This window comes from Kuraishia capsulata, genomic scaffold, assembly GCF_000576695.1.
Source record: "Kuraishia capsulata CBS 1993 genomic scaffold, Kuraishia_capsulata_scaffold_1, whole genome shotgun sequence".
Lineage (NCBI taxonomy): Eukaryota > Fungi > Ascomycota > Pichiomycetes > Pichiales > Pichiaceae > Kuraishia > Kuraishia capsulata.
Genome location: NW_019172950.1, coordinates 15,268 through 41,884, shown reverse-complemented (window position 1 = coordinate 41,884; position 26,617 = coordinate 15,268). Strand labels below are relative to the sequence as shown.

General features: G+C 44.6%; 16 protein-coding genes across 16 annotated transcripts; 9 read left to right on the top strand and 7 right to left on the bottom strand.

Annotated features, from left to right (window-relative positions):
* Window positions 1-322: 322 nt before the first annotated feature.
* On the bottom strand, window positions 323-1,438 carry KUCA_T00000023001 (uncharacterized protein; the record flags this gene model as incomplete). Its single annotated transcript, XM_022604521.1, has 1 exon — window positions 323-1,438. One exon carries the CDS (start codon window positions 1,436-1,438, stop codon window positions 323-325), a length of 1,116 nt encoding a protein of 371 aa, XP_022456081.1.
* Window positions 1,439-1,985: 547 nt separating this feature from the next.
* On the bottom strand, window positions 1,986-3,104 carry KUCA_T00000022001 (uncharacterized protein; the record flags this gene model as incomplete). The annotated part of the gene is made up of 1 exon (XM_022604520.1): window positions 1,986-3,104. The coding sequence occupies one exon, from the start codon at window positions 3,102-3,104 to the stop codon at window positions 1,986-1,988; it is 1,119 nt and encodes a 372-aa protein (XP_022456080.1).
* A 323-nt stretch (window positions 3,105-3,427) lies between these two features.
* On the top strand, window positions 3,428-4,900 carry KUCA_T00000021001 (uncharacterized protein; the record flags this gene model as incomplete). The annotated part of the gene is made up of 1 exon (XM_022604519.1): window positions 3,428-4,900. One exon carries the CDS (start codon window positions 3,428-3,430, stop codon window positions 4,898-4,900), a length of 1,473 nt encoding a protein of 490 aa, XP_022456079.1.
* A 714-nt stretch (window positions 4,901-5,614) lies between these two features.
* Window positions 5,615-6,040, top strand: KUCA_T00000020001 (uncharacterized protein; the record flags this gene model as incomplete). The annotated part of the gene is made up of 1 exon (XM_022604517.1): window positions 5,615-6,040. The coding sequence occupies one exon, from the start codon at window positions 5,615-5,617 to the stop codon at window positions 6,038-6,040; it is 426 nt and encodes a 141-aa protein (XP_022456078.1).
* Window positions 6,041-6,272: 232 nt separating this feature from the next.
* Window positions 6,273-7,037, bottom strand: KUCA_T00000019001 (uncharacterized protein; the record flags this gene model as incomplete). The annotated part of the gene is made up of 1 exon (XM_022604516.1): window positions 6,273-7,037. One exon carries the CDS (start codon window positions 7,035-7,037, stop codon window positions 6,273-6,275), a length of 765 nt encoding a protein of 254 aa, XP_022456077.1.
* Window positions 7,038-7,436: 399 nt separating this feature from the next.
* Window positions 7,437-8,363, top strand: KUCA_T00000018001 (uncharacterized protein; the record flags this gene model as incomplete). The annotated part of the gene is made up of 1 exon (XM_022604515.1): window positions 7,437-8,363. One exon carries the CDS (start codon window positions 7,437-7,439, stop codon window positions 8,361-8,363), a length of 927 nt encoding a protein of 308 aa, XP_022456076.1.
* A 463-nt stretch (window positions 8,364-8,826) lies between these two features.
* Window positions 8,827-9,864, top strand: KUCA_T00000017001 (uncharacterized protein; the record flags this gene model as incomplete). Its single annotated transcript, XM_022604514.1, has 1 exon — window positions 8,827-9,864. The coding sequence occupies one exon, from the start codon at window positions 8,827-8,829 to the stop codon at window positions 9,862-9,864; it is 1,038 nt and encodes a 345-aa protein (XP_022456075.1).
* An 815-nt stretch (window positions 9,865-10,679) lies between these two features.
* Window positions 10,680-11,720, top strand: KUCA_T00000016001 (uncharacterized protein; the record flags this gene model as incomplete). Its single annotated transcript, XM_022604513.1, has 1 exon — window positions 10,680-11,720. The coding sequence occupies one exon, from the start codon at window positions 10,680-10,682 to the stop codon at window positions 11,718-11,720; it is 1,041 nt and encodes a 346-aa protein (XP_022456074.1).
* Window positions 11,721-12,349: 629 nt separating this feature from the next.
* Window positions 12,350-13,387, top strand: KUCA_T00000015001 (uncharacterized protein; the record flags this gene model as incomplete). Its single annotated transcript, XM_022604512.1, has 1 exon — window positions 12,350-13,387. The coding sequence occupies one exon, from the start codon at window positions 12,350-12,352 to the stop codon at window positions 13,385-13,387; it is 1,038 nt and encodes a 345-aa protein (XP_022456073.1).
* A 370-nt stretch (window positions 13,388-13,757) lies between these two features.
* KUCA_T00000014001 (uncharacterized protein) lies at window positions 13,758-15,344 on the bottom strand (the record flags this gene model as incomplete). The annotated part of the gene is made up of 1 exon (XM_022604511.1): window positions 13,758-15,344. One exon carries the CDS (start codon window positions 15,342-15,344, stop codon window positions 13,758-13,760), a length of 1,587 nt encoding a protein of 528 aa, XP_022456072.1.
* Window positions 15,345-16,167: 823 nt separating this feature from the next.
* Window positions 16,168-17,952, bottom strand: KUCA_T00000013001 (uncharacterized protein; the record flags this gene model as incomplete). Its single annotated transcript, XM_022604510.1, has 1 exon — window positions 16,168-17,952. One exon carries the CDS (start codon window positions 17,950-17,952, stop codon window positions 16,168-16,170), a length of 1,785 nt encoding a protein of 594 aa, XP_022456071.1.
* Window positions 17,953-18,359: 407 nt separating this feature from the next.
* Window positions 18,360-19,292, top strand: KUCA_T00000012001 (uncharacterized protein; the record flags this gene model as incomplete). Its single annotated transcript, XM_022604509.1, has 1 exon — window positions 18,360-19,292. The coding sequence occupies one exon, from the start codon at window positions 18,360-18,362 to the stop codon at window positions 19,290-19,292; it is 933 nt and encodes a 310-aa protein (XP_022456070.1).
* Window positions 19,293-19,564: 272 nt separating this feature from the next.
* KUCA_T00000011001 (uncharacterized protein) lies at window positions 19,565-20,569 on the bottom strand (the record flags this gene model as incomplete). The annotated part of the gene is made up of 1 exon (XM_022604508.1): window positions 19,565-20,569. One exon carries the CDS (start codon window positions 20,567-20,569, stop codon window positions 19,565-19,567), a length of 1,005 nt encoding a protein of 334 aa, XP_022456069.1.
* Window positions 20,570-20,946: 377 nt separating this feature from the next.
* On the bottom strand, window positions 20,947-21,999 carry KUCA_T00000010001 (uncharacterized protein; the record flags this gene model as incomplete). The annotated part of the gene is made up of 1 exon (XM_022604506.1): window positions 20,947-21,999. One exon carries the CDS (start codon window positions 21,997-21,999, stop codon window positions 20,947-20,949), a length of 1,053 nt encoding a protein of 350 aa, XP_022456068.1.
* Window positions 22,000-22,269: 270 nt separating this feature from the next.
* KUCA_T00000009001 (uncharacterized protein) lies at window positions 22,270-24,009 on the top strand (the record flags this gene model as incomplete). Its single annotated transcript, XM_022604505.1, has 1 exon — window positions 22,270-24,009. The coding sequence occupies one exon, from the start codon at window positions 22,270-22,272 to the stop codon at window positions 24,007-24,009; it is 1,740 nt and encodes a 579-aa protein (XP_022456067.1).
* Window positions 24,010-24,650: 641 nt separating this feature from the next.
* Window positions 24,651-26,252, top strand: KUCA_T00000008001 (uncharacterized protein; the record flags this gene model as incomplete). The annotated part of the gene is made up of 1 exon (XM_022604504.1): window positions 24,651-26,252. One exon carries the CDS (start codon window positions 24,651-24,653, stop codon window positions 26,250-26,252), a length of 1,602 nt encoding a protein of 533 aa, XP_022456066.1.
* Between the last annotated feature and the right edge of the window lie 365 nt (window positions 26,253-26,617).

Here is a 26,617-nt window from a genome sequence, read left to right as displayed (position 1 = left end):
AACAAGCGAGCGAATTTGAAAAAATTCAAAAAAAATGGTGGTGTTTTAGTCACATTTCACAGGTTTTTGTCTCATTGATGAAACACGGAGTTCGAAAGCGCAAATGCGTATATGCAGCCAAGAACTTGGAGTGCAATAATTTTTCAGTCCAGGCCGCATTGGTTCAAAACGATGCACTAAAATGGGTATCCATGGGCTTAAAACGACAATTTCACCAGCTTGAGATCATTTCTATGTAAAAAACAAGTTACGGCTCACGCTCTGAAAATTTATTTCCTCATCCGGATACATGTACTCAAGTATTCACTAAACACATCATATCTCATTCATACCCGTCAATAATTTCAAAATCTCCCACACGGAATTTCTCCCCATAGTTACGGTCGTAAGTGGTTTTCGTATGATACTGTTTGACTCTGCTTCTCACATAATGCTGGCCTGACACAGCGGGGAGGTCCCTATAAAGACCCAGTTTCTTCAGCACAGGCGAAGGGGCAATCTCGATTTGGGACCCTTTTCCAGGACGAACAAAGTAGAACAATCCCAGACGGCGGGACCCAACTTGGTCATCGGGCGGACGCAGGACGCGATGCACTGTGGACTTGAGGTAGTTGTTGCTGTAAAATCCTAATGCATCGGCGATGTTGCAGATAATGCCTCCATCAACTGGACGGATGTGTTTCCACTCGTAACCTGACTCTGTTTCGGTTCTTATTTGCAATCCAGCAACCACTTGTGAAAACAACAGGGTTAAAGATCCAAAGTCTGTGTGGCCACGGGCCCAATTGTTGTCCAATTTTGCGTCATCTTCAGCAGGTCTAGGATGGTAAAGCATATATCTGAGATGATCATCAGAATAATCTTCGTAACGATGTTGATCAGCAAAGTAGTTTTCAGGAAGTTCAAGAATTATTGCAAACAAGACAAATAATTTTCGGGCAACCTCAAACGACTTTCGAGAGAACGACTCGATCTCAGACCTGAAGTGATTTAAATAAGGTATGCGGTTGATCACATCGTCGTCGAAAAAACCGTTAAATTTGGGAACGTTCAGCAGTTCCACGTTTTCCTTCACGTCAGTTCCAAACATGGTCTTTTCAAAAGGGGCTTTATATCCAAAATAGTCTCCATCATCAAAATCAACCACACGTTGGCGTTTTACTTCATTTGATTGAGATTCGAAAAAGGTTTTTCCCAACGCAAATTGGCGTTTAACTTCATCTTTTGAGATTCCATGGCCAACCACTGCAAAGAAACCGTCTTTTTGAATAGCCTGTGATAGTTGTTCAGCCAAAGCTTTTTTTCCACTGGGTTCATTGAACGAGGTCAAATCAATAGTGGACAAATCTGCCCACTCTAGTCTTTCAGTAGTTTCTTTGGGATACTCCCACTCCGGAACAGTAGGAGGTGTCCACACTGAAGGATCTGTTTGTGTCATATTTTTTCTTAATTTTATCTGAATTTTCAAAGGGCAAGACCCCGGGTGATGCGTACTTGAAATATCATTATGGAGACTAATATATGATGGACCTCTTATCTAATCTGTTGCCCGTTTTAGGCGATGATGCAATTGTGTCTCTTGCCTGGACCCAACTGTGGCACGGTAATGTTTCCGTCATCAGTAAGAGTATTGGTCAGTAATGCTATATAATCTGTCTAAAAAGAGGGTGCGGGAGAATAACTTGGTGCATTATTGATGGGTTTCAATCCCCGGCTCTGTGTGTGCGGAAATGGCAGTTTCCTTCAGAGAGCCTCACCTGCAGCATTTTACCCCCATCAAAGTATCAAAAGGGTGAAAGTGAGGACAAGTTCTGATTCAAGTCAGAACTCATAGTGGAGGTGGCTTCATGAAAAGAAAAAAAAGATGACGATAAAATGAGCAATATGTTTTAGTTATTTTTATCAATACCAGGAACACAAAATCGCGCAAAGCACTAGAATATCCTGTCATTCCAGTGGAACCAAAATATACTCAGCTGTGTTTTTCACTCGAACCCGTCAGCAATCTCGAAATCACCCACACGAAACTTCTCCCCAGCACGTTTGTCGTAAGATGTGGAGTCATGGTAATTTTTGACTCTGCTACGTACGTAAAGTGTTCCAGTGATTGGCTTTAGCTCCTTGTAGAGACCCAGGCGTTTAAGCAATGGAGAAGGGGCGACCTCAATTTGCGCACCATCACCAGGCCTCACAAAATAGAACAAACCAAGACGGGGAGCTGTCACCTGGTCTTCTGGGGGACGAACCACACGGTGTATGGTTGAGCGGAAAAAACTATTACTCCAGAACGACAAGCCGTCTCCGATATTGCAAACAATTCCGTCATCAACGGGTTTGACGTATTTCCACTGACTATTTTCACCATCACCGGTTTTTATCTGCAAACCAGCAACAACCTGAGAGAATAGCAAAGTCAACGATCCAAAATCTGTGTGTGCACGCGCCCAATTGTTTTCCACTTTAGCATCGTCTTCCGCAGAACGCGGTTCATATTGCATGTATCTGAGATGATCATCCGAATAGTCGTCATATTTGTGTTTATCCGCGAAGTAGTTTTCTGGAAGCTCGAGAATCAAAGCAAATAACACAAACAGTTTACGTGCAACCTCGTAAGTTTTTTTGGAGAAAGGTTCAATCTCGTCACGGAAATATTGAACGAACGGAAGTTCCTTGTGGATATCTTCGAAGTGACCAGATTCTGTAAACTTGGGGATATTGATCAATTCTGCATTTTCACGAACTTCTGTTCCAAACATCTTCTTCACATGGCGGGGTTTGTATCCGAAATAATCTCCATCCTCGAACTTGACAGTGCGAGTGGCTTTTTGCTCAAGAGTTTGTTTTCCAAAAAAAGCCTTTCCAAGAGCGAATTGCCGTTCAACCTCGGTTTTGGGAATTCCGTGGCCAACAACAGCCCAGAAACCGTCATGTTGAATTGCTGAGGCTAGCTCCTGGGCGAGCTTTTCCTTTCCCCCTGGTTGATCAAATGTGCTAATATCAATCGTAGTTAGCTCCGCCCAATCAAGGTTCTCTTTAGTTTCAGCCGGATAAACCCAGCGCTCGACCTCAGGAGCAACGAATTTGACAGGATCCTCTTGTGTCATTTTGCATGTATGGAAGCAAAACAGTGGCAAATTTCATGGAAAAGCACAGCCAATATATAAGAGATTATTATGGCAAACTCAAAACTCCAATGAAATGGTGAAATTTAGCTGCAAAGAACCGCAGGTCCTTTTTTCGTTCCCCACACATGGTGAGGCGCGATGACGTGATTGCAAATCAATGGTATCCGGGTCAAATGGTTTGTGAAGAAGAAAGACGGTTTACGCCACATTTTGCGGAATTGAGACCCTTTTGAATTTTCATTATTTGGCGGAATGGATATCGTCAAGGTTTATAAGGCTGCGCTGCGCTGTTGTGAAAAAACATGAAAGCTCTGAAAACCCGGGGAGCTTTTATAATAATGGCTAACCAAAAATTCAACGATCCTGCTTACCGGAAGGCTTTACGGAAGCCGGATATCCGCATCGTACTATGGTACTCATTCATGTACCTGATTGTTCAGATGAACAAGAGTAACGTTTCTAATGCGGCTATCATGAACACTGAAGAGGGTCATGGGATCAAGAAACAGCTGGGAAACCTGACTTCTGGTCAATGGGCTTGGGTTCTGTCCTGCTTTTACTATCCGTACCTCTTTTTCGAACCGCTGACCACTGTTCTGATGAAAAGGTTCTCCCCTAGCAGATGGCAGGCCCGTCTCATGGTGACTTGGGGTATCGTTTCCATGGCACAGGCGGCGTGCAAGAATTACTCTGGAATAATCGCCGCACGGTTCTTCTTGGGTCTCGCAGAAGCTGGTTTCTACCCCACCGTTTTGTACCATTTGGGTTTCTGGTACCGCACGCATGACCTGCGCGCGCGCATTGCGTTCTTCTACGGTGCAGGCCAACTTGCAGGTTTTATTTCTGGGCTTCTGGCATATGGAGTCAGTCACATTGATGGAAAACGTGGAATTTACGGCTGGCAATGGTTGTTCATTATCGAGGGAATACTCCCCATTCTTGGAGGTATCTATACGTGGTTTTTCCTTCCAGATTATCCTGCAGATGCTAAGATGCTAACTGAAGAAGAACGTGAACTGATTCTCTCAGCTCTGCCTTCCTACGGACCTCAGACCAAAAGTAAAACTTGGGATTGGAGTGAAATCAAACCTCTGCTCAAAACGCCATCTTTCTATTCATACACAGTTATCTGGATTTGTCACGGAATCGGTGGTTGGGGTATTTCCTTCATTCTTCCTACTATCATCTATGGTCTTGGATTCACGGATACTGCCAAAACCCAGCTTATGACCATGCCTCCTGCTTTCCTTACTTTCTTCTTCTTATGCATTGTCGGATACGTTGGAACTTGGCGTGGAAACAAGGGCAAGCCACTTAACATGTTCTATGTTGCTGCTGTTACCGAAACGGTCAATCTGATCTCGTACATCGTTCTTTTGTGCACGAACAATAGAGTCGCTCAGTACTTGATGGTGTTGATTGCAAACGGAATAGGCCAAACTGTATTTCCATTACTATGGCCTGATAGAATGCGTGCTGCCCAGGGAACATCAGCTACAGGGTTGGCTATTGGAGCTACCAACTGTATGGCACAATTTTTGGGTATAGTTGGGCCTCAAATCTACCAAACCAAGTTTGGACCCAGTTATCACGTGAGTTACGCGATCTCTCTGGCGATGTTGGTTATCGCGACGGCTGCAATCGTTGTAAGCTACTTCCTTACTAGAAAAACGTTAAGAGAACTAGATGAAAAAGAGGCTTTGGAGGAAGACGACTCGGTTTCGGAGACTGCTTCTGAAAATGTGGTTGTCTTGCACTCAGAAAAGGCAGCATAAACATCTGGGTAGCCCGCAGACGTTGATTTCATCTCGCCTGCAAGCCTATTGTTAGCTTCTATTGTTAGTCCGCCGCGGCGGAAACATATTTTGAAATGTTTGAGATTTAGTAATTATATAGATCACTTGGTGTCGTTATATCAGGAGTCTTGTGCTCAGTCATAAATTCCAACGCGTAAGCTCACCAGTATATATCTGTTGTCTACTCTTCGCTTGCTGGAATATTTCTTGGCCGCTTAGAATCTTTTTTCAATGCGATTTCCAACTAATGGTTTAGTCTCAAGCTTATCGCATCCAATCAGCCTATAGTTGAAAGTATATCTGCAGATTTTCATATCAAAACCCAAATATTCGGGCGTGTGAAGACCAGAAATAATCACCCAAATTACTCGCTCCAGCAAAAAGGGAAGGCAGAAACGAGAGAGTAGGGCAGGCCATTCAAGATAACCGAAATTGGAAATAATCCAACCTGCCTTTGTTTGGTTGAACGAGGAGAGATTAAACAAAGATAGTGGCTCTCTTAGAACTTCCAATCTCGTCATGCCGTAGGTGTGTTGCTGACGAATCGATTTCGAAGAAAATAGCGATAAGCAATTGAATTTCGATGTTGGCTTGTATAAAGGAGAGGTACAATGCCCCTCGTCTTATACCGTTAACGCATTTTCGATCATCTTGATAACAGGACAATTCCCTTCAAACACCCCAAAAACTACAATGACCAACTTAACTAAACTCGGATTGAAGCCTTCCAGTCCTCCAGGAATCCTTGCCAAGAGTGCTAAAGAGTTCCACATCAGTCAAAGTGTCATCATCCCAGCTGGCCTGGCCACCGTTGAGACCTCTGGTATCGTCGGATTTGATGAAGAAGGCAACATCCCAGCCGACATCAAGACCGAGATTCACAACGCTTTCAAGAACATCGAGACTGCTCTCAAGCATGCCGGTGTTACTGGAGGATTCAAGTCTGTGTACCACATGAACTCTTACCACACCGATTTCTCTGAGGAGCACGTTGCTGCTCTTGATGCTGCCACTGCCGAATTCTTTGGTGAGGAGTACCCAACTTGGGCTGGTATCGAGATTAAGGGTTTGTCTGAGGGTGCTCACATCGAGATTGAGGTCAGAGCCATTCAAGCTTAGATATGTACTATTGCAAATTCAATACGCATGAAATCCTTACTAGATAAACGGTCCAGTAACTCGTAATATAACGTTTTGATTTTTGTCTGTTGAACTGCGTATTCAGTGAATGCATGTGCTGGGCAAATCGTGCATACATGAAGCTGGCCAGTCAATCGCGCTTTCTGAAAACCTACACTTGGAAGTATTTTAGGGAATATTTTCCAACACGTTTCTATAGTACCTAACAAAACTAGATGAACTGCATACCACCGTTGGCACAGATGGTGGAACCAGTCACCCATCTAGAGCTTTCACCAGCCAAGAAAACGGCGATATCAGCAATGTCTTCTGGTTCACCGATTCTCGAGGCAGCAGGAGTGGCCTTGATTGTTGCTTCGTAAGCCTCGAGAACAGCAGGCTCGGATTTGTACCACATGTCGGTAGCTGTGGTACCGACAGAGAGAGCGTTACAGGTCAAAGAATGCTTCTGACCCAATTCAACAGCAATGGTCTTAGTCACGGATTCCAGAGCAGCCTTCGAAGCAGAGTATGTGCAGCCGTACTCAGACACTTGTCTGGCCAACACACTGGAGGTGTTAATAACTCTTGGCTTGGTGCCAAAGTATGGAATGCAGTGCTTAACCAAAAGCACAGGGTACACAGTGTTGACCTGCAAAAGCTTGTGGAATCTTTCAGCATCCAAATCCTGAATCAGACAATCGTCATCCACACCGGCGTTGTTGACGAGAATGTCGACGGTCTTGAAGAGCTTCGACACTTCGGCAACCAACTTCTCGGCAGAGTCGTATTGGCTGGCATCAGACTTGATAGCGTACGCTTTCACTCCGAAGTCAGCAATGATCTTCTTAGCGAGGTCCTCAGCCTTACCGGCGGAGGCAGAATAAGTGATGACGACGTTGGCGCCGTTCGCAGCCAGGGCGTAGGCAATAGCAGATCCAATACCACGGGAAGCACCGGTGACAATGGCGTTACGGTTTTCAAGACTCTTGCTCATTTTTAAATGATTGATTTGATGAAAAAGAGATACTACATAGCTATGAAAAAGGCGACAAGTGCAAGTTTTATTTATGGTTTCGTGAGAACAACTACTGAACTTTTCATCTAGCCGGATTGGGATTCGTTGGAAGCGCTCTGCGCGAGCGTTGGGTCGATAAGAGGACCCGATAAGGGGATGGGCACGACATTCCTACTTTGTCGAAATGGGCAACCCGTAACGAGAATGCTTGTCAAGACCAAACTGTGTGTCTTTTTGATAATAGGTAAATCATACAGTGATTAGTAAGAGCCTGCCAAGTAGCGACCTACCAAGCAATCAGCTCAGTATATAAAAGTTTTCGGCTTCAGCTGCTAAAGCCAATAAATCTAGAAAAAGCAGTCAAGACCAAGTTTAAAGATGAAGGTTGCAATTGCAGGTGCCGGTGATGTGGCCAAGTACCAAACAGAAGAGTTATTGAAGAAGTCTATCGACGTTGTCGTGTTGTCAAGGAGTGACAAGGAGTGGTTTCACGGCAAGAAGGGTGTGGAATTGAGAATCGTTGACTACAATTCCGTCGAGTCGCTGACCGAGGCTCTCAAGGACTGTGATGGCTTGGTGTCGATGATCTTGGATTACTCGATGTATTTCGCCACACTGCACTTGAACCTTATCGAAGCTATGCTCAAAACGGAAAAGTGCAGAAGATTCATTCCTTCGGAGTACGGTGCTGACCTGGTCAAGTATCCTGACCAGCCAAAGTTTTACTACCCAAATCACAACCCCGTGAGAGAAAAGTTGAGATCACTCAACGGCCAAATTGAGTTTGCGTTGATCTGCTGTGGATGGCTCAACGACTATTTCATTCCCTCCAAAAACAGATACATCAAGGATCTGGACGACGGTTTCCCAACCAACTTGCAGACACGCACGGCCGTTATCCCAGGTACTGGGGATGAAGGAGTTGCCTTCATCTCTGCGAGAGACCTGACCAAGTGTATCACCAATTTGTTCAAGACTACCGAGCCATGGGAGGAATTTATATATGTCGCTGGTGAAACCACTACTTGGAACACTGTTGCCAAGACGTACTATCCGGGTCTTGATTTCAAGATCACCTATTTGTCAGTGTCCGAATTGGTGCAAATGATTGTCGACGGTACTCAGGAGAAGGATGACTTGAAGGTTATCAACGCCGAGTACCAACTGGTGTCCCCAACAAACTCACTGCTCTTGCCAGCAGATAAGCTCGCGGAGCACAGAGCCAAGTATTTCTCAGATATCCACTTCAGAACGAATCTAGAAATGATCAAGATCGCTAATGAATCGCCAGATCTAATTGTTTGATTTCGATGGACTGTTACACTAAGAGGTATTTCCTGTCGTGAGGCTTTCAGCTACGAGCTATATACATTCAAAAAAAAAACACATACTAAAATTTCACAGAATCCAATCAGCAATAACAGTAGTTCGTAATCTCGTTCGATCTGAACCGATAGCAAGATAAACCTTCCAATTTTCCAAGAAATGGATGTCGTGTAATACCTGTCGGTTTAATTCGCAGATTAAGAATCTAATCGAAGCGCATCGACAGCCGGTAGTGGGCCGATAATATAAGATTTGAAAGCCCCTCGGTCGCTCCTGCCTATTTCAAAAGGGGAGGTGGAAATTGCTATCACCACACCGAAATTGCCTGATCCGGAAGGAGAAGCCTGGCAAGACTATTTAAGACGACGACGAGCTCCAATTTCAACCATGCCTTAAGTTCAAAATACCAGATCTCAAGATCAAGACAGTAACATACAACACAATGACTGAAGTTTATACCACTTTGACTGTTAACGACATTAGTCCTCTAGGTGAGAAGAGCGAGGATGGCATTCCACTCATCAGGCTTCCTATCAAGGAAGACACCAGAGTGTTGAAGCCCACCAAGGAGGATCTGACCGTCTCCGAGCCAGTCACTCCGGAAAAGATTGAGGAAAAACTCAAGATCTATGGTGGCTGCTTCGTGAAGAACTATCTTCCAGAGGAAGACTGTGACGCTATCTTGAATGATGTCATGCCACACTTGGATGCCTTCAAGACTTCGGGCGATGCCAGTAACTTCATCTCCCCAACCACGCGCCGTGTCAGTGGAACTTGTGTTAAATCCAAGACCGCCGCCGAGAAGTTCTTGGCTCACCCTCTCAACCTTGCCGTTTCTGATAAGTTTCTGGGTAAGGAAAATCTCTTCAGACTTGGAGATGACCAGGTCGTTACCGGTCTCTCTAGAGCTCAGCACAACTCGTGTATCACCTTCGCTGTTGGACCTGGCTCTGCTGACCAGCCTCTGCACAGAGATGACATTTTGCACCACAACATCCGCAAGTACCAGGACAAATATGAGTTCGGTGGAGAGACTGCCGTTGGTACCGTTCTGGCCTTGAAGAAGACCAGAAAGGAAAACGGTGCCACCAGATTCATCCCAGGTTCCCACTTGTGGGACCACTACCGTGCTCCAAAGGAAGAGGAGACCGTTTATGCCGAGATGGAGAAGGGAGACTGTTTCTTCATGCTTGCTTCCTGTTACCACGGTGGTAGCGCAAACACCACCAAGGATGACGAGAGAATCATCACAATTTTGTTCATGACCCAAGGTACCCTCAGACAGGAGGAGAACATCTTCTTGGGAACCCCTGTGGAGTACTTCAAGTCCTTGTCCATTCCAGCTTTGGCAGCTCTTGGACTCCAGATCAGTCAACCTTTCTGCGGTTGGTATGAAAACGAAGATCCAATCAAGCTGCTGCTTCCTGAAAGCGGTTACGACTTTTCGCAATTCAGGGAAGTGTACAAGGTTGTGGCTTGATTGTCGAGTCCATGACCAAGTTTTTTTATTCCATTAGATGTTCATATAGCTTAATCATTGCCTTTTCAAATCACTCGCATGCAGATAAGATATCATGAGATTAACCATAGTGTAACAGTATTTCTATCGAAGACAGAAGCAATGGCTAAATGGGCCCGCAACCATAACAGGTCTGATATGCGTCATGAGATTAGCAGGCAGAGAGATAGCCAAAAAAATTTGTAACAGTTTGAAGTCTATTCCAATCAAAATTCCAATTGATCAAAAACCGAATTCAACCAGGTCTTTAGCAGCCATATCTTTGGAGATATCCAATATAAGTTCAAATAAAATTGGGAAAGTGGTCGCGCGAATTTTATTTCATTTGAGATATCCGTTATCAGATCTGACCTCTTATCTGAGCTTGCATGGTACGTTTGGTATGTAAGCTTGGACTGAGATATCAAAATCATGAGATTCCCGCCCTCAAAGCGAAAGCATCCTCTTTTAATACCGCTACGAATTCTAGAATTGCTCGGATAACCTATATCTGAGATATAATTGGCTTATTTTATTTTGCAGGATCCCAATTTTACTCGTTCAGAAATAAAACGGTAGTGAACTGATAAGACATCAATCTCGTTATTGGAAGCCCAATCTCGTTTTTGGTTGCCAGTTTTGAGTGAGCGTGCGGAGCGCTATCAGTAAATCAAGTTGAAAGCTCTGGTAGAGGAGGGAAAAAATCAAAAACTATTTAAGATGGTGACAACGTCTAATTTTTATCATGTCTTTGCAGACTACTATACCTCAACGAAATTAGAAGAACGCACTCTATAATGACTGATATTTACACCCACACTGTGTTCGACATTACGAAACTTGACAAGAAGGCCGAGGATGGCACCCAATTCATCAGCCTTCCCATCAAGAAGGACACCAGAGTGTTGAAGCCCACCAAGGAGGATCTAACCGTCTCCGAGCCAGTCACTCCAGACAAGATTGTAGAGAAACTCAAGATTTACGGTGGTTGTTTCGTGAAGAACTATCTTCCAGCGGAGGATTGTGATACCATTTTGAACGACATTATGCCCCACCTGGATGCTTATCACGGTGCAGGCACTGCTGATAATTTTATTTCTCAAACCACTCGTCGTGTTGGTGGAACTTGTGTTAAATCCAAGACCGCTGCCGAGAAGTTCTTGGCTCACCCTCTCAATATTGCCGTTTCGGACAGATTTTTGAGTAAGGAGAATCTTTTTAGACTTGGAGATGACCAGGTCGTTACCGGTCTCTCTAGAGCTCAGCACAACTCTTGTATCACCTTTGCTGTTGGACCTGGCTCGGAAGATCAGCCTCTGCACAGAGATGACATTTTGCACCACAACATCCGCAAATACATGGAGACCTACGAGTTCGGTGGTGAGACTGCCGTTGGTACCGCTTTGGCCTTGAAGAAGACCAGCAAGGAATGCGGTGCTACCAGATTCATCCCAGGTTCCCACTTGTGGGACCACTACCGTACTCCAAGGGAGGACGAGACCGTTTATGCCGAGATGGAGAAGGGAGACTGTTTCTTCATGCTTGCTTCCTGTTACCACGGTGGTAGCGCAAACACCACCAAGGATTACGAGAGGATCATTGCCATTTTGTTCATGACTCAAGGTACCCTCAGACAGGAGGAGAACATCTTCTTGGGAACCTCTATGGAGTATTTCAAGTCATTGTCAATTCCAGCTCTGGCAGCTTTGGGACTTCAAATCAGTCAACCTTTTTGCGGCTGGTACGAGCACGAGGATCCAATCAAGAAGATTCTTCCAGAGAGTGGTTACGACTATCCGCAGTTCAAGGACGTCTACAAAATTGACCCAAAGGACTAAGGTATGAGGCCCTAGTTCTCCAAATGTATCCTGTGTTCTAATAAATAAAGCGTTGTGTTTTCCATTCAACCCACTCGTAACAAGATTAAATTTTCTATAAACGAAAGAAGAATGAAAAAAGGACAGTGTTTGGGAAGTAGAGGACTTTCTGCGATATGAAGCGAGATTACATACTACTGATAGGTTAATGGACAGACTCCATAGATAAGATATGGCAGGGGTAATACAATGCCAAAAATTAGATCGCTGGCGAAATCAGTCTAACGTTCAATTCATTTGTATTCTCGACTCATTAAAAATGGAAATTTTGCCTTCGCGGTTGCCTTCCTATTTCTGTCAAGTCCTCGGCGGGCTTATCTTAGATGATGTCTTATCAATGCATATATCGAATCCGGCAGTGTGCTCGCGCCAATCTCGAAGAGGGGATTCAAGGATTTGAAATATCCGTTATCGGGTTTGACTTCCTGTCTGAACTGGCAAGGTAAGTTGGCCTAGGTGGGAGAAGCTCTCAGCTGGGGAAATATCCCGCTATAAAGCTCAAAGAATTCGCTCTCTATGGTGTTTTCGAGGCGTTTGATCTTGTTCAATAACCAGAAAATCTAGCAGATTATTGTAAAACACAACAAAACATGACTACGTTAATGTCCACAACGCTCGAAGAGCTGAAGTTTCACGACAAGGTCGACCAAGAAGGCCTTCACCTCGTATCGATTCCTGAAATCGTGAAGGACGACAGAAAATTGAACGTGACTGCTGCTGACCTGACCGTTTCTGAGCCGATTACTATTGAGAAGATCAAGGAAAAGGTTGCCATTTACGGTGGTGCAATTGTCAGAAACTTTATTGCCGAAGAGGATTGTGATCAGATGCTTGCCGACCTCAGACCCTACATTGACGCACAAGGTGTTACGGATGATCTTCAGAACTTCCTACCACCAACCACTGCCCGTGTTGGTCGTACTGTCCTGAAATCCAAGACCATCGCTGAAAAATTCCTTGCTCACCCTACCAACCTCGCTGTTGCCAACGAATTTCTCGGGCGTGAGAACGCTTTCAGAATTGGACCAGACCAAATCGTTACTGGTACTTCTGAGGCTCAGCTCAACTCATGTATGGCTTTTGCTGTTCGTCCTGGTGCAGAGGACCAGCCGCTTCACAGAGACGATGTTATTCATCACAACATTCGCAGAAAGATGGAGACTTATGAGTTCGGTACCGAGACTGCCATTGGAACTGTTTTGGCTTTGAAGAGGACGACCAAGGAGAACGGTGCCACCAGATTTATTCCTGGCTCGCACTTGTGGGACCATTACCGTGAGCCATCCGACGAGAATGCTTTCTACGCTGAATTAGAGAAGGGAGATGCGTTCTTCATGTTGGCTTCCTGTTACCACGGTGGTAGCGCTAACATCACTAAGGATGAAGAGAGAGTAATCATCATTCTGTTTATGACTCAGGGTACTCTGAGACAGGAGGAGATGGTTTTGTTGGGAGCTGATCTCGACTACTTGAGATCTCTCTCCGTAGAAGCCTTGAAGGCAATGGGACTGCAACTCAGTCAGCCATTCTGTGGCCATGTCGATAACATTGATGCCATCGAGTACTTGCTTCCGGAGTCGGATTACAGAAGACCTCATTTCAAGGAGTCCTACAAGGTAACCGCTTGAAGCTTTGAATACCATTACTGCGACATTATATATTACGCTCAAATAAAGCTATGTATCATTTTAAGATAACCATGATCTTTTTTTATACTCCTAGAGTGCATAAGTTCACAAAATACGTTTACTATCACTCAATACCTAAAACTGCTCGCTTTACGGATCCCTGAAATTTAGGTGAAAAAGATTTTCATAAACCAGTCATTTATTTGTCATACAGAACATTTTAATTTTGTAAAGAGTAAAGAATCTGTTAATTATTCGACCAAACTCCTCTATCGAAACACTCGGAAAGAGTAAAAATCGGAACATCAAGGTAGTGACGTTTCGCAAAGCAATAAAAAAAATTTCCACAGCAAGATTATTTCTTCATATCTTACTTCGATTCCCACTGCGACTCATCCACCTCGGCAACAAAGTGGAAGTGTTTCCTCGCAAAAAACACCCAGTTCACAGTTGCAACAACGATGGTGGCAGTCAAAACAACAACTGTGTAGTTCATTCCGTTGGCAGTAACTGGCACGTACGAAGGAACACACAACCAGCCGGATGCAAACATAAACCAAAAGATACAGATGATGTTGATTGGTCTTCCCCATTTACCAAGATTGAACAGAGGTTTCACACCTTCACCGTATCTGTCTTTCGTGAGCACCAAGGAGATAAATGGGAAACAATAAGACACAAACATACAGGTCAAAAAACTTCCCATAACTGCATTCAGTGCTGCAGAAGAGGCAAAAATCAAGAGACCAAGCAAGATCATCCACACATAGACAAATAGAATGGCCCAGCCAGGGGTCTTGAATTTTCTGTTAACTGAACCAATTGCTTTGCCATATGGAAGACTTCCGAATCTGGCGAAAGCCATCACCAGACGACTTGTTGATGTCAGTGTAGCATTGGTGCCTCCGACAAATGTCAAGGTGACAAACAGAGCAGAGATAATACTCAAGGGCTTGCTGTGCATGGAGTCTTCGAAAAGCTGGAAGAAGGGCTGGCCACCGACAGGAGCAAGCAGGTTTTCCGGATTCACAATGCAGAACATGTAGATAATGACGGAAATCAGACCAATAAAAGTAGCAGCAGTGTAACCGTAAGTAAGAACCAAAGGAATGTTCTTCTTTGGATTTGGCACCTCATCGGTCAAATGACAAGCACCATCAAAAACGGCAACAGCAGAAACGGATGGAGTTATACTGAGGAAAAACACAACACCTTTTGAGCCCCAACCAGTTTCGTTGACAACCTCCTTGAAGACATACTCGGCTGGCTGTTTTGGGAATGCTCTAGCCAACAGCGCGACGAAGATAAAGATAGTACCTCCATTGATAACATAGTTCATGGAGTTGGCCAATAATGCAACACCCCTCATAGAGAAGGTATTCAAGCCCAACGCAAAGGTAGATGCGGCCAAGAAGACCAGGTAAGTGTGCCAGTCTTGGATCACGTAGTTAGGGAAACACATCGAAGCCATGGCCAAAATCAAGTCGGCCTGAAAGAAGGCAGCAGCGCAGGATGCGAAGATCCAAGATGCACACGAAATGAAACCAGTGAAGTAAGTAAGCACTCTCGAATATTTGGGACTAGCAAAGAGCTGGGTCCACAGGACCAGAGCAGACGCATGTGGATGGACAGAGGCCAGCTCGGCCATAGAGTACGCCGTCAGCAAACTGAAAACACCGCACATCAGGTAAGAGTAAAAGAAGAACGGAGCTCCACCAACTCCGACCACCAGCGAGAGGTAGGTACCTAAAGCAATGGGTGTAGCAAACGAAGAGTACACCAGACCAACGACGGTCAACAGACTGAAGTTCTTTTCGAGCTCAACTTCACCATCACCCTTCTTCTCGACAGGGACCATACCAACTTCACCTTCTTCATAGTCGTCAACTAAGACCCTCACTCCCACAGATTTCTCTTCCGTGTTCTTGGAACTTTCTTGTTGTGATGAAGACGACATGCTTGCTTTGCACACCGAGGTAGACTCTGGTATAATTAGAGGTGTGACTTTGCCGGTTCTTTAATACAAGATTTCGACAAACTCTCGCATCAGACACTCGCATCAATAGAGATACCGTCTGCATAATCTAAAGATAATATACCATATTGTCGTCGGTCCATTGGCTAAGCTGAAGGGCCTGTGGTGGTGTCAGCACCGTCGAGATGCGCCTCTGGTGCCTTAGCGTAGATAAGCAAGATAAGCGCTGAGCCAATCGGGGACATCTGCCGGAGCACTACTTCTAAATTACTCTGCTTGTCCTTTACGGCAAGACATACCGAGCCGCATCAACAATCATTTCGTTTTTATTGGTTATACGCGACCTAATCTAGCATTCTATCGCGTTGAAGTTTGCGTCAGTGTGTTTTAATCTGTGAAACGGTCCAGCTATCCGATTACACGTTCCAATAGGCAGTCGGCATTGTTGGTCTTGCCGGCAAGCGTCTGTTGAGGACCATTCTCTCTAGAGGCGGTGCGTTCAACGGAAATTCAAATTTTTCGATGAACTCGGCGGCTACTTGGACCCCAGCCACAACTGCTCGATGGCAAAGCGGAATTTCAGCATGAAGGTGGAGCAAAAAAAGAACTTTGAAAACTACCCACTAGTAACTGAAAAAAATATTATTCTTCGCCTTCGTGAGATGAAGAGCGTACCATATTATCGTAATCCAGCTATTTTTCTCGTTATTAACCGTGCTAAAATAAAAAAATAAAAAAATTAAAAATTAAAAATTAAAAACCGTTGGTAACCGCAATCCAACTGACCTCCACTCTATTGTTCACTCTAAAATAAGAGTAATGTTGGGTCCGTGTCCCTTATAACGGTAATCCAACTAACATCTTCTCCCTTACTTCTTCTGTCCCAAACAGCATAGATAACCCGACTACCACGCTTCATACTAGGTACGAACGGGTTAACAGTTTCGAGCCATTTCTTTAGTCTCGACTGGCCTTCAACCGTATTTGCTTCACAGCAAATCACAAAATAGGGCCAGAATAGGCCAGAGCCCTTGGACGACTGTGATATCTGGTCGTTGAGCTCCACATGGTCGATTCCCACGTTCACTAATTCCTGCAAGTCGGAGAGGCGCTCGTTCTTGATCTCCCTCAGAAAAACAAGTTTCACCGCAACGTAGAAGATAGTGGATTGGTAATGCAAAATTTTGGAGTTCACAGGGTCGTCGTCCAAAGATTTAAACACAGGTTTGCACTTGATAAGGTCTTTTTCGATTTCTGAGATTGATTTCACCTCCGTCTCATGCGAATCTCTGAACTGCAAATACTTGATAACGTCAGTTAAGCTTTTTAACAGACCGTTGGTGACACCCTCATATTTGTACAACAGAGAGTTGCTATCGTCATCTTCAAGGATGCATATAGATTCGAACTCCAAGACGGACATGTACTTGTTGAAGACGTCCTCGTCAGAAAGATAAAGCGTACTGAAGAGGTAGGTAAGCTTCGTGAGCTGGGCAAAAAACACTATCGCGTGAGATAGGTCGGTGTCGTAATCAAGGTATGATTCAATGGAAAAGTTCTCAAAGGCCTTCATGGACTTTAGCGTTGAAACTGCACCTCTGAAATGGATCTGCCACTCTGACGAGTTGTGGAAAATATCAATTGTCAGAAGGAAAAACATGGATGCCATCAGCAGGCCCAAATCCTGGCTTGATAATATTTCTTTCAGAGGATATGCAGCGGAAACAAAGTCGAGGGCTTGCATTTTGTGAAACTTCCAATAGTCATCAAACTTGAGGTCTCTGTATTCCTGTGGTACATCCGTGCGATCTCTACAAATGGAGAGAAATGTGGAGCAAGTCGCACACGTTGAGTGGATAACAGCCTTTTGTATCTCCAGAGATATTGGATCCGTCAGAGCGGTGTTCAGGATCAACTGGTAAGGGTTTGTCTCATTAGAGTCATCCACGGGGGTCATAAGCTTGCTCAGATACAGATCCCAGAATTCGAGTAGTAAAGTTTCCGTTTTGAGGCTCCCATTCAGTCCAGAAAACGAGATGTCTTGCAACTTCTGTTCTATGTCAAATCTTGATTTCAGGGGAGTCAATGGTGTTGGATAGTACGCTGCCAAATCCTCATCAACTACTTGGGGGAAGCTATGACCCTCGTCAAAGCTTGGATTCGCCTCAATCTCTGATATCCTATCTGGAGACTTTTCTGGCTGTATCGCTTGGTAGTCCTTCCCAGCTCTGAAAACGGAAAACGGACCACAACCGTATCCGTCTTCAGGCTTAGAATTTTTCACTTCTTTGTACAAGGACACCGTCTCTATTCTCTCTAAGTAGTAGTCCACCTCTATTCTGCTCAAAAGATCCTCCTCCTTCCATCGGTACAGTATTGCGCTCCTTGTACCATCGAACGACGCTATGGAAGAGTCCTTTGAGTCCCGTTGCCAGCATAATTTGATGACATATCCCCCACATTCAACTCCTGTTGACTTGCAGTTCTCACAAACAGGTCTCGTCTCGTCGCAACTTACCCTTCTCTTACGACATGTCCAGCAGCCAGTGAACTTCTTTGTTCTTTTGCGTGTTGGCAGCTTCTTTGACATGGCAGTCCGGCAGAGTGGGCAGAACCTGAAAGCTAGTAATGATATGCTCTTGACTGTCTTGTGTCGACAAAGCTCTCTCTTTTTTTTTGGCTGTTGAAATCAAATAAAAAACAGCAGTAGTAGACACCTGAATTACATCCCTGTGGCCTCAACCTGTCAACTCATTATCGTGTCAGTAACTAATCAGCCAGATTTGGTCCTCAACTGCCGTTTATAACAAAACAGGAAGGTCAACCCTGCAGCTCAATCGAGGATTACGAATGGGGTCGACGCTTTACTAAGCGGGAGATACCTATAAAGGAAGAGATCGGACTTCTGTTTGAGAAAAATGATCTAATTTGAAAAAGTATAATCAGCAGCTTATTGCTTACTACCTCAACTTTAATAATCATCAAGCATAAACAACAATGAAGGTTGCTATCGCAGGTCCAGGTGACCTTTCCAAGTACCAAGTTGAGGAACTCCAGAAGAAATCCGTCGAGGTGGTCGTTTTGGCCAGAAGCCGCAAGGAATGGTACGAGAACAAGGAGGGTGTTGACTTCAGATTGGTTGACTTTACCTCGCTTGATTCTCTTGTCGAAGCCCTGAAGGACTGTGACGGTTTGGTGTCCACCATTCTCGATTATTCCGAGACTAATGTTACCATTCACAACCTTTTGATCGATGCCATGCTCAAGACTCCAAAGTGCAGAAAGTTCATTCCATCCGAGTACGGCAGTGATCTTTTGAATTACCCTGATCAGCCATCGTTCTATTACTTCTGCCACAACCCTATCAGAGAGAAGCTGAGAGCTCTCCCAAAGGGTGAAGATCAGTTGCAATATACTTTGCTGTCCACTGGTTACTTGGCGGATTACTTCAACCCTTCAAGCAACAGATACATCAAAGATTTCGATATGTTTCCATTGAACCTGAAGGAGAAGACTTTGACCATTCCAGGCACTGGTGATGAGTTGGTTTCATTCACCTCAACCAGAGATATTGCCAAGGCTATTACCAACCTTTTCTTAAGTAATGAGCCATGGGAGGACATCACCTTCATTGCTGGCGAGACCAACTCCTGGAACAAGATTCTGCCTGCCTACCTGAGTGACTTGGACTTGACCGTCACCAAGGTTTCCCTCACTGATATTGTCAAGGAAATTGTTGAGGGTAACGCTGAAAAGGACCAAGACAAGATTTACTCCGGTGAATTCAAGTTGTGGGTTGCTTCTCATGCTTTGGGTCTTCCAGCTGACTTGGTTGCTAAGCAGAAGGCCAAGTTCTTCAGTGACATCCACTTCCATACCATTGCTGAGGTTAGAAAGGCCGCTGAAGCCGGTCCTGAATTTATTGTCTAAATCTGAATAGTTAGATTACTTATACATAAGACCAAAAAAGACTGCATGCAGCTTATCTGTATTCAACAATTTGCACGTAGGGCATGCTTAATGCTCTGTTGAGATTTATTTATATCGCGAAATGTTGGTGAATTATTGAAAGTAGAAATAAATTAGGTGTCAGCCTGCTAACTTTTTTCGAGGATACTTGAAAGCATCTTTTAGAGATTGGAAGTGATTTAGTGTGGCAGCAAACGAGCAATAAGCAGATGCTCAAAGATAAGACTTTAAATTCAAAAGTGTCCATTTACCTTGACGTACTGGGCGACTGTGTCTACGACAGACTTTTCCAGCGGAATGAAATCATGACCACCAACAAGCTCAACCACGTTGGACACGTCAAAACTGAATGCAGGGCTTTTTCCGGCATCGCCAGTTTTGGGAAGTCCAATATCAGGGAAATGCTTATTCATAAGTTTGAGCAGAGACACGTAAGTGAAAAACTCTTTGGCGATGAACAACCTTTGTCCTTTTGTGGCTTCCTGTTCAATAGCAAACTTGTGGAACAAAGCAACGTCCCTAACATCAACAGACATCTCTGCTGGCTGGTTCAAGAATTCGGGAGTATGCTCAGACGTGGCACTTGTGTAGAAAATTTCATTCGAAAAGTTCAAGGTCTTTCCCAACAAGGAATCAAACAACTGAGGTCCGAAAATGTAGGGAGGACACACGGTAGTCAATGCAAAACTGGGCTTTTCGTCTTTGACAAACTTCCAGGCTGCTTTCTCAGCAATTGTTTTGGCAGCAACATAAGCCTCAAGATCGCTCGTTACATCCTCCCACGTGATAGTATTCCAGCTTTGGTTGGTGTAATGGACAAAGTCAGTGGTCTCTCTAACCACTGCAGAGTCAGAGGAAGTGATGCCCACTCTTGTCACTTGCGGCGCATACTTTTGAACAGACTTCAAAATGTTTAGAGTGCCGTTCACTGCTGGGTCCAGGTAAGCCTCTTTGAGAGGCTTGTTCAAGCCAAACGTAACTGGCGAGGCCGTGTGCAAAACGTATTTGATCTCAGGATGACCTTTCAAGACAGCATCAAAAGCATTCTCAGCACCAATTTCCGGCACTATTTCATAGCTCAGCTTCACGTTGGGGTATTTTTTCTCAAATTCTTTCAACATTGGGGCATACCTTGCCTCCGATCTTGCCGTGCCAATGACGGTATATCCACTCTCTAGAAGGACATCGATCACGTACAGGGCCAAAAATCCCGTACCCCCAGTAACTAGAACAGACATACGACACTTGCTGATCCAAAGTATAATTCAACACCGTTACAGGGCCGAGAAGAAAAACCGATGAAGGCTTCAAAGTATTATATTTCGACAAATGCCCCTCCGAGGTTTGCAAAAACCAGTTTTCTGCTCCGGTAGGTTAGCTTATCTTATCTCAGATAAGCTTTTGATTTCTTCGCTACCACCTGCCTCCATGTCGCCTCCAGGAAATTTCGGTATTACTCGATTTCAACGGCATTTTCAGCGAATCGGCGATTTCGTATTTGACATCAGACCTGTAAACGAAAATATTATGCTAAAGAGAGCAATTAGCTCTATTGGGAAATAAATTACGAGTTCATATTAAGCCATAAAATTGGAGATTGAATGCACTACGAATCTCAAGCTAATTGATATGTTTTCTCAAAAGGATCATCCGCACCCTTTTCGTTCTCAAGCTCCGGCTTCACGAGGTATAGAGGGTTGACGAGATCTCCCACATAACCCAGCTTTGGATCACTAGAAGGAATTCCAAAGGCCTTCACCGCATCAACGGAGAGCGTCTTGAAGTAATCCAGAGGGGTTTCGAGATATAAGTTCTCCTCCTGTCTCAATACTCCCTGAGTCATGAACAAGATACTTTGTTTGCGCTGCTCGTCCTTCGTAGTGTTGGCGTGGCCTCCATGGAAACAGGAAGCCAACATGAAGAAAGCATCACCCTTCTCCATCTCAGCGTAGACACACTCGTCCTCACTGGGAACACGGTAGTGGTCCCACAAATGCGAGCCTGGAATAAACTTAGTAGCACCGTTGTAGTAGGTGGTTGTGCTATGGGCGAGCATGCAACCGAGAGCGGTCTCACTACCATACTCGTATTTCTCACGGTATTTGCGGATGTTGTGGTGGATAATGTCATCACGGTGCAAAGGCTGGCCATGAGCACCTGGGCCGATGTTGAAGGTCACGGATGAGTTGAGCTGAGGTGCAGAATAAGCCGTAATCAGTTCTTGCCCCATGATAAATGCGTTTTCCTTACCAAGGAAGCGCGCCGCAACCTCCGTGAGCAAAGGATGAGTCAGGTATCTCTCACAAGCAGTCTTGGACTTGTTCATAATTCCACAGACTCTGCTAGTTTCTTTAGGAAAGAAATCACCTTCCCATTTTCTTCCTCCACCAAAGTAAGGCTCTACCTCATTCCAGATCTGATCAGCAACTTCAGTTGGAAGGTAGTTCTTAACTCTACAACCTCCGTAAATCTCAAGCTTCTCTGCAATCTTATCTGCTGTAACAGGTTCGGAAACAGTGAGATCCTCAGCTGTGGGTTTCAAAACCCTGTCATCCTTAACCCTGTTGAGTACCTTTGCTTTACCAATTTCGCCTTCACGGAAGAGCTCGATATCGTTGTATGTGGAGGAAGTTCCTCTGAATGTAATTGTGGGTTCGGCAACAGTCATTATTGTAAATTGGTGAAGTCACTAGACTGATTCAAGTTTTATACATCTTAAAGGGGTGCTTTGGAGCATACTTATAGTTGGCAGCCTATGTCTTTATCTAATCGAGTCTTAGCATTCCGATTGCAAAGCAGGCTCCGAAAACATGGGCGCAGGCAACTCAGAGCGAATTTACAGATTACGTAATGCCCATCGAGAGTAGCACCCATATTATCGGTTACCAACTATACTTTGGCAGCCTTCCACTCAGAGGGTTTTTTTGAGCAAGCCGGCATGACCAAGCGAGAAAGTATAACCAAGAAAGGTACAAAACGCTTCACCGGTTGTTGGACGTGTCGCAGGCGAGGCGTCAAGTGCGATGAAGAGCGACCAAGTTGCAAGAACTGCAAGGCCTATGGTGTTGAATGCGAGGGGTACATGGTGAAGCTCTGTTGGGGGGACAATAAAAGAAATCCCCTAAAACGAACGCCTGAAAAGAACAGAAGCTTGATACTCTATGAGTGGAAGGAGAATCAACTGCTCGATGATCTGCAGATCGACTACTTTTTGGACCGGATCGATATGGCATCTGTGTTCATCACAGCCAAGAGCTTTCAAAGCAAGGATGACTTCTCTTATGGTCCCTTCAACGTGTTTGATGCCTCTTGCAGTTTCCAGAATGCACGTCAATTCCCAGAATATGAGAGTGACAGCCACGGCGAGATAGTCCCAACCTCATACAGCAGTCCCCAAGGTTTCTTTCTGGGTCCCGAAAGCAGGATTCGTGAGAGACTCGAACAAGCGTCGTTCGTGGGTCTCCAACATGATTTGGAGATTGAGGTCATACTTCTCGACTTCTGGGATACATATTTGCACAGAATTCTAACACCCCTGGATGAAACTGAGGTCAATCCGTATAACTTGATGTTGAAGGAGGCACTGGACTCATCCCGCTCAGCCGAGATTCAAAGAGCACTTCTACATACGGTATGCGCCATGTGTTCGAGTTTTTTGTCTACCGGTGCAGGTCTCAGTTTCATAGCCCCTGAGTATCAAGGCGTCGATTATCGCCAGTATTGGAATTTTCACAAGATTAGGGGTCTCAATTTTGTCTCCGCCTCATACGCTTGGAAAGAAGCAGCGACGAGTGAAGAAGTGAGCTTTCTAGTTGCTTCCATCTATTTTCTGTTGGCCACCGATGTTTTGTCAAACTCAGACGAGTGGCAGATTCATTTCAGAGGTGCGGTTGAAGCTCTGAAAACCATCAGCGATTCCGGAGAAGGAGGTCTAGTACCAGCACTGGAAGATCAGGAAAGCGTACCTGGTGCCCTGTTATTTTTCGCTCAGATGACTAAACTAACCTACCTCTTCAGCACACTCTACAATGTCAGCGACGATGTTTGTAACAGGCACATGACAGTTTCGGATCTGGAGTTTATCCGCTATCCAGAGGAGAACATGGCTCAATCACTGATGTATCGCAATACAGGAATCACGCCAGGGATGTTAACCTGTTTGTCGAACATAGTGAATTACCTGCAGGTTGCGGACTTTTCAAAAGCTCGAGACAGCACAGTGATGGCGATTGAGCAGGAGCTAGCTGAATGTGAACCTCCGCCATTCAATAATAATATGAGTTCTCTGAATCCATTAATAGTGTATCATCAAGCTGTGATGTTTCATATTGCTATGAGACTGCTTTTTATGAGAGAGGTGAAGTTGCAAGACCCGGATGAATTGCAAGTTCTTGTGGACTCTGGGATTGACCACATTGAAATAAACGAAGAGATTACGAAGGATATTCCCGGTTTCGGCCTTTTCTGGCCAAGCTTTGTCATTTGCTGCGAAGCAACATCTTCAGAAGGTCAAGCAAGAGTCTCCTCATGGCTGCAAACAATAGAGCCTCACTGCGTGGACAGTATGAAACGTGGCAAACGTGTTATAAAAAAAGTCTGGGAAAGAAGGCGAAATGGAGACCAGGTCAGCTGGTTATCAGTGATACGAGAACTTGATCCGACACTATTATTGGCTTGAATCGAGGCGGGCAACGAGACCACTTCAACGAAGGGATGGTTTTGCATAGCATACCAGACACAATGTCCGTCTTGGCTACCTAGCGGTGCGCAATTTTTCTACGTATTTGCGCCAAACCAGCGAGGAAAAAAATCGATATCTTCTCATCTTGCATGTAGTTGTCTTTGCCCTTACGTGTGAAAAATTAATCTGATTACAGAGGAGACATTAAACGATAGGGGCAGCCTGCAGACTGCCGAAAAATTCATCACTTTGGTTATTGTTGACGAATTAATCTTGGCATGATAGGCCACTTTTCAGGAGCTAAATTCAACTCGCTCATTGAGAATGCTTTGATAGGACCGTTATCTAGCTCCCGGATAATGAATCCTTATCAAATACACAAATTGGTCCTGGCAGGACTCCAAATACACAAAGTCAGGCAACTACAAACGAGTCGGAAACTATAAGCACATCGTTGAAGTGTGACACGCAATCTCTTATCTCTTATCACTCGACATGCTGAAAAGCCATCATCCGGGCTGCTTACAAGATCGAAATACTGCGAGATAATGATCAGAGAATAAATATATAAATGACTACCTGAAACCTTATGGTCTTGGCCGATGTCTCTTTAGTGTAAACAGAACTAATACTGAACAATGGCAGGCATTTTGAAGAACGAAGCTAACTCTAAGTCCAGCACCGGCTTAGAGGTAAGTGAGATCCCCGATTCTGAGACAGGTGAAGTATTCAAAATAAAAGAATCTGACCACGATGTTGTCTTGGAGAAGAATTTTGATATCTGGGGTGTTGTTGGAATTGTTTACGGTTCAATCGGAACCCCTCTTACTCTGGGAACATATCTTTCCACCGTCATAGGTGTTGGAGGAGCTCCGTTCTTCTTCTATGCGTACTTGTTTGCGGGCGTTTTCTGCTTGATTACTGCCTACTCCATGTCGGAGATGGCTTCAGTTCATCCGCACTCCTCTGCTCTGGTTTACTGGAGTTATCTATACTATCCTCAAAAGTATAATAGAGGTCTTGCTTATCTCAGTGGTATACTGTCATGTGCTTGTTGGATCTTTGGAGTCACTGCTACTGGTTTTTTTAATGCTGACCTTGTTTTGGGGTTGGTTTTTATGCATCATCCTGACTATGTGAGCCATACCTATCACTACTACTTGCTTTTCTTGGCCAGTATTTTGATGGCGACAGTAGTCAACATATTCGGCACGAGACTCTTGCCTCTGGTGGCCCGTTTAACGAACTATGTCTTCAACCTCGGAACACTTTTCACGCTTGTTGCTCTATTGGCAAGAGCCCACCCAAAGCAAACAGCCGCCTTCGCTTTCAAAGAAATCACCAACGAGACAGGCTGGAGTTCAAACGGTGTCGTGTTTTTCCTGAGTATCTTGCCCACCGTTGCTTCGGTCTCACTTTTCGACGGTGCATGTCATATGACAGATGAGATTCCAAACCCAAAGAAAAACATTCCCACTGTGATTACGTATGGTTACACAGGTGCCTATCTCATGGGATTGATTGCAGTAATTGTTTACAACTTCTGCATCGTGAATCCAGACAATCTGCTTGACCCTGTCGGTGGTATTCCCCTTTTCCAGCTCTATGTGGATTCACTGCACAATGAAGGACTATCCACTGTGTCTGCGTTGATAGTTATCGTGGGTTTCTTTTGCGGAATTATTAGTGTTCTCACCTCTGCCAGTCGTCTCGTCATGGCTTTTGCAGCTTTCAATAGTGTTCCTTTCGGGAAACAAATCGCGACAGTGAATGCAAAACTGAATGCACCCGTGTGGGCGGTCCTGTTCTGTTCAGGATTGGCTACTCTCATTGGTCTTCTCATCTTTGCATCAAACACGGCATTGAATGCCGTTTCGGGGAGTTACGTAACCACCATGTATGTTGCCTATCTGATTCCCTTCCTTGGCTTGGTCTTCAAACAAGACAGATACGGCAAAGGAGTGGTACCTTTATTCAACCTAGGCAGATGGGGTAAGCCAATGAACATCATCTGTATTGTTTGGTTTTTGTTTGCGTCTGCCTGGTTGTGTGTTCCATCCTATCAGCCAGTCACTGCTACTACTATGAACTACACTATTGCTGTTTTGGGTGCTACTGCCTTTGTTGCTATTGTCAACTGGTTATTCTACGCTCGGAAGCACTTTTCTGTCGATGTTTTTGAAGAGCTTGAGGTAGAAGCAGAAAGTGTGGAGGAACCTAAGGAGACCCTAAAGATTTAAAACAGTTCTATATATTGATCAAATTTATTTTGCTTTTCCTTGCCTATTAGAGAATGGTGAACATATAGTTTCTCAGCTACTGAACTTCTCCACCCTGAGTGAAATCTGTCAGCCTTTTGCGCATAAGTTGTATCCGGCATGATATAGTATGACTAAGAACCAGATTCGGAAAAAAAGAAGCCTTGCAGCCTAATTTACGTACTCAATCCTGAGCGCGTACTTAGTTTTCTGATGCCGTACAATAGAACTAAGTGCAGGCTCGGTATATTCCACTTTTCATCGAAAGCAAACCTAGCTACAAGTGGAGGAATTACTCTAACGAAGAAGCAAAAACCCGCATGTCGTATATAACTCTAAACTAGCAA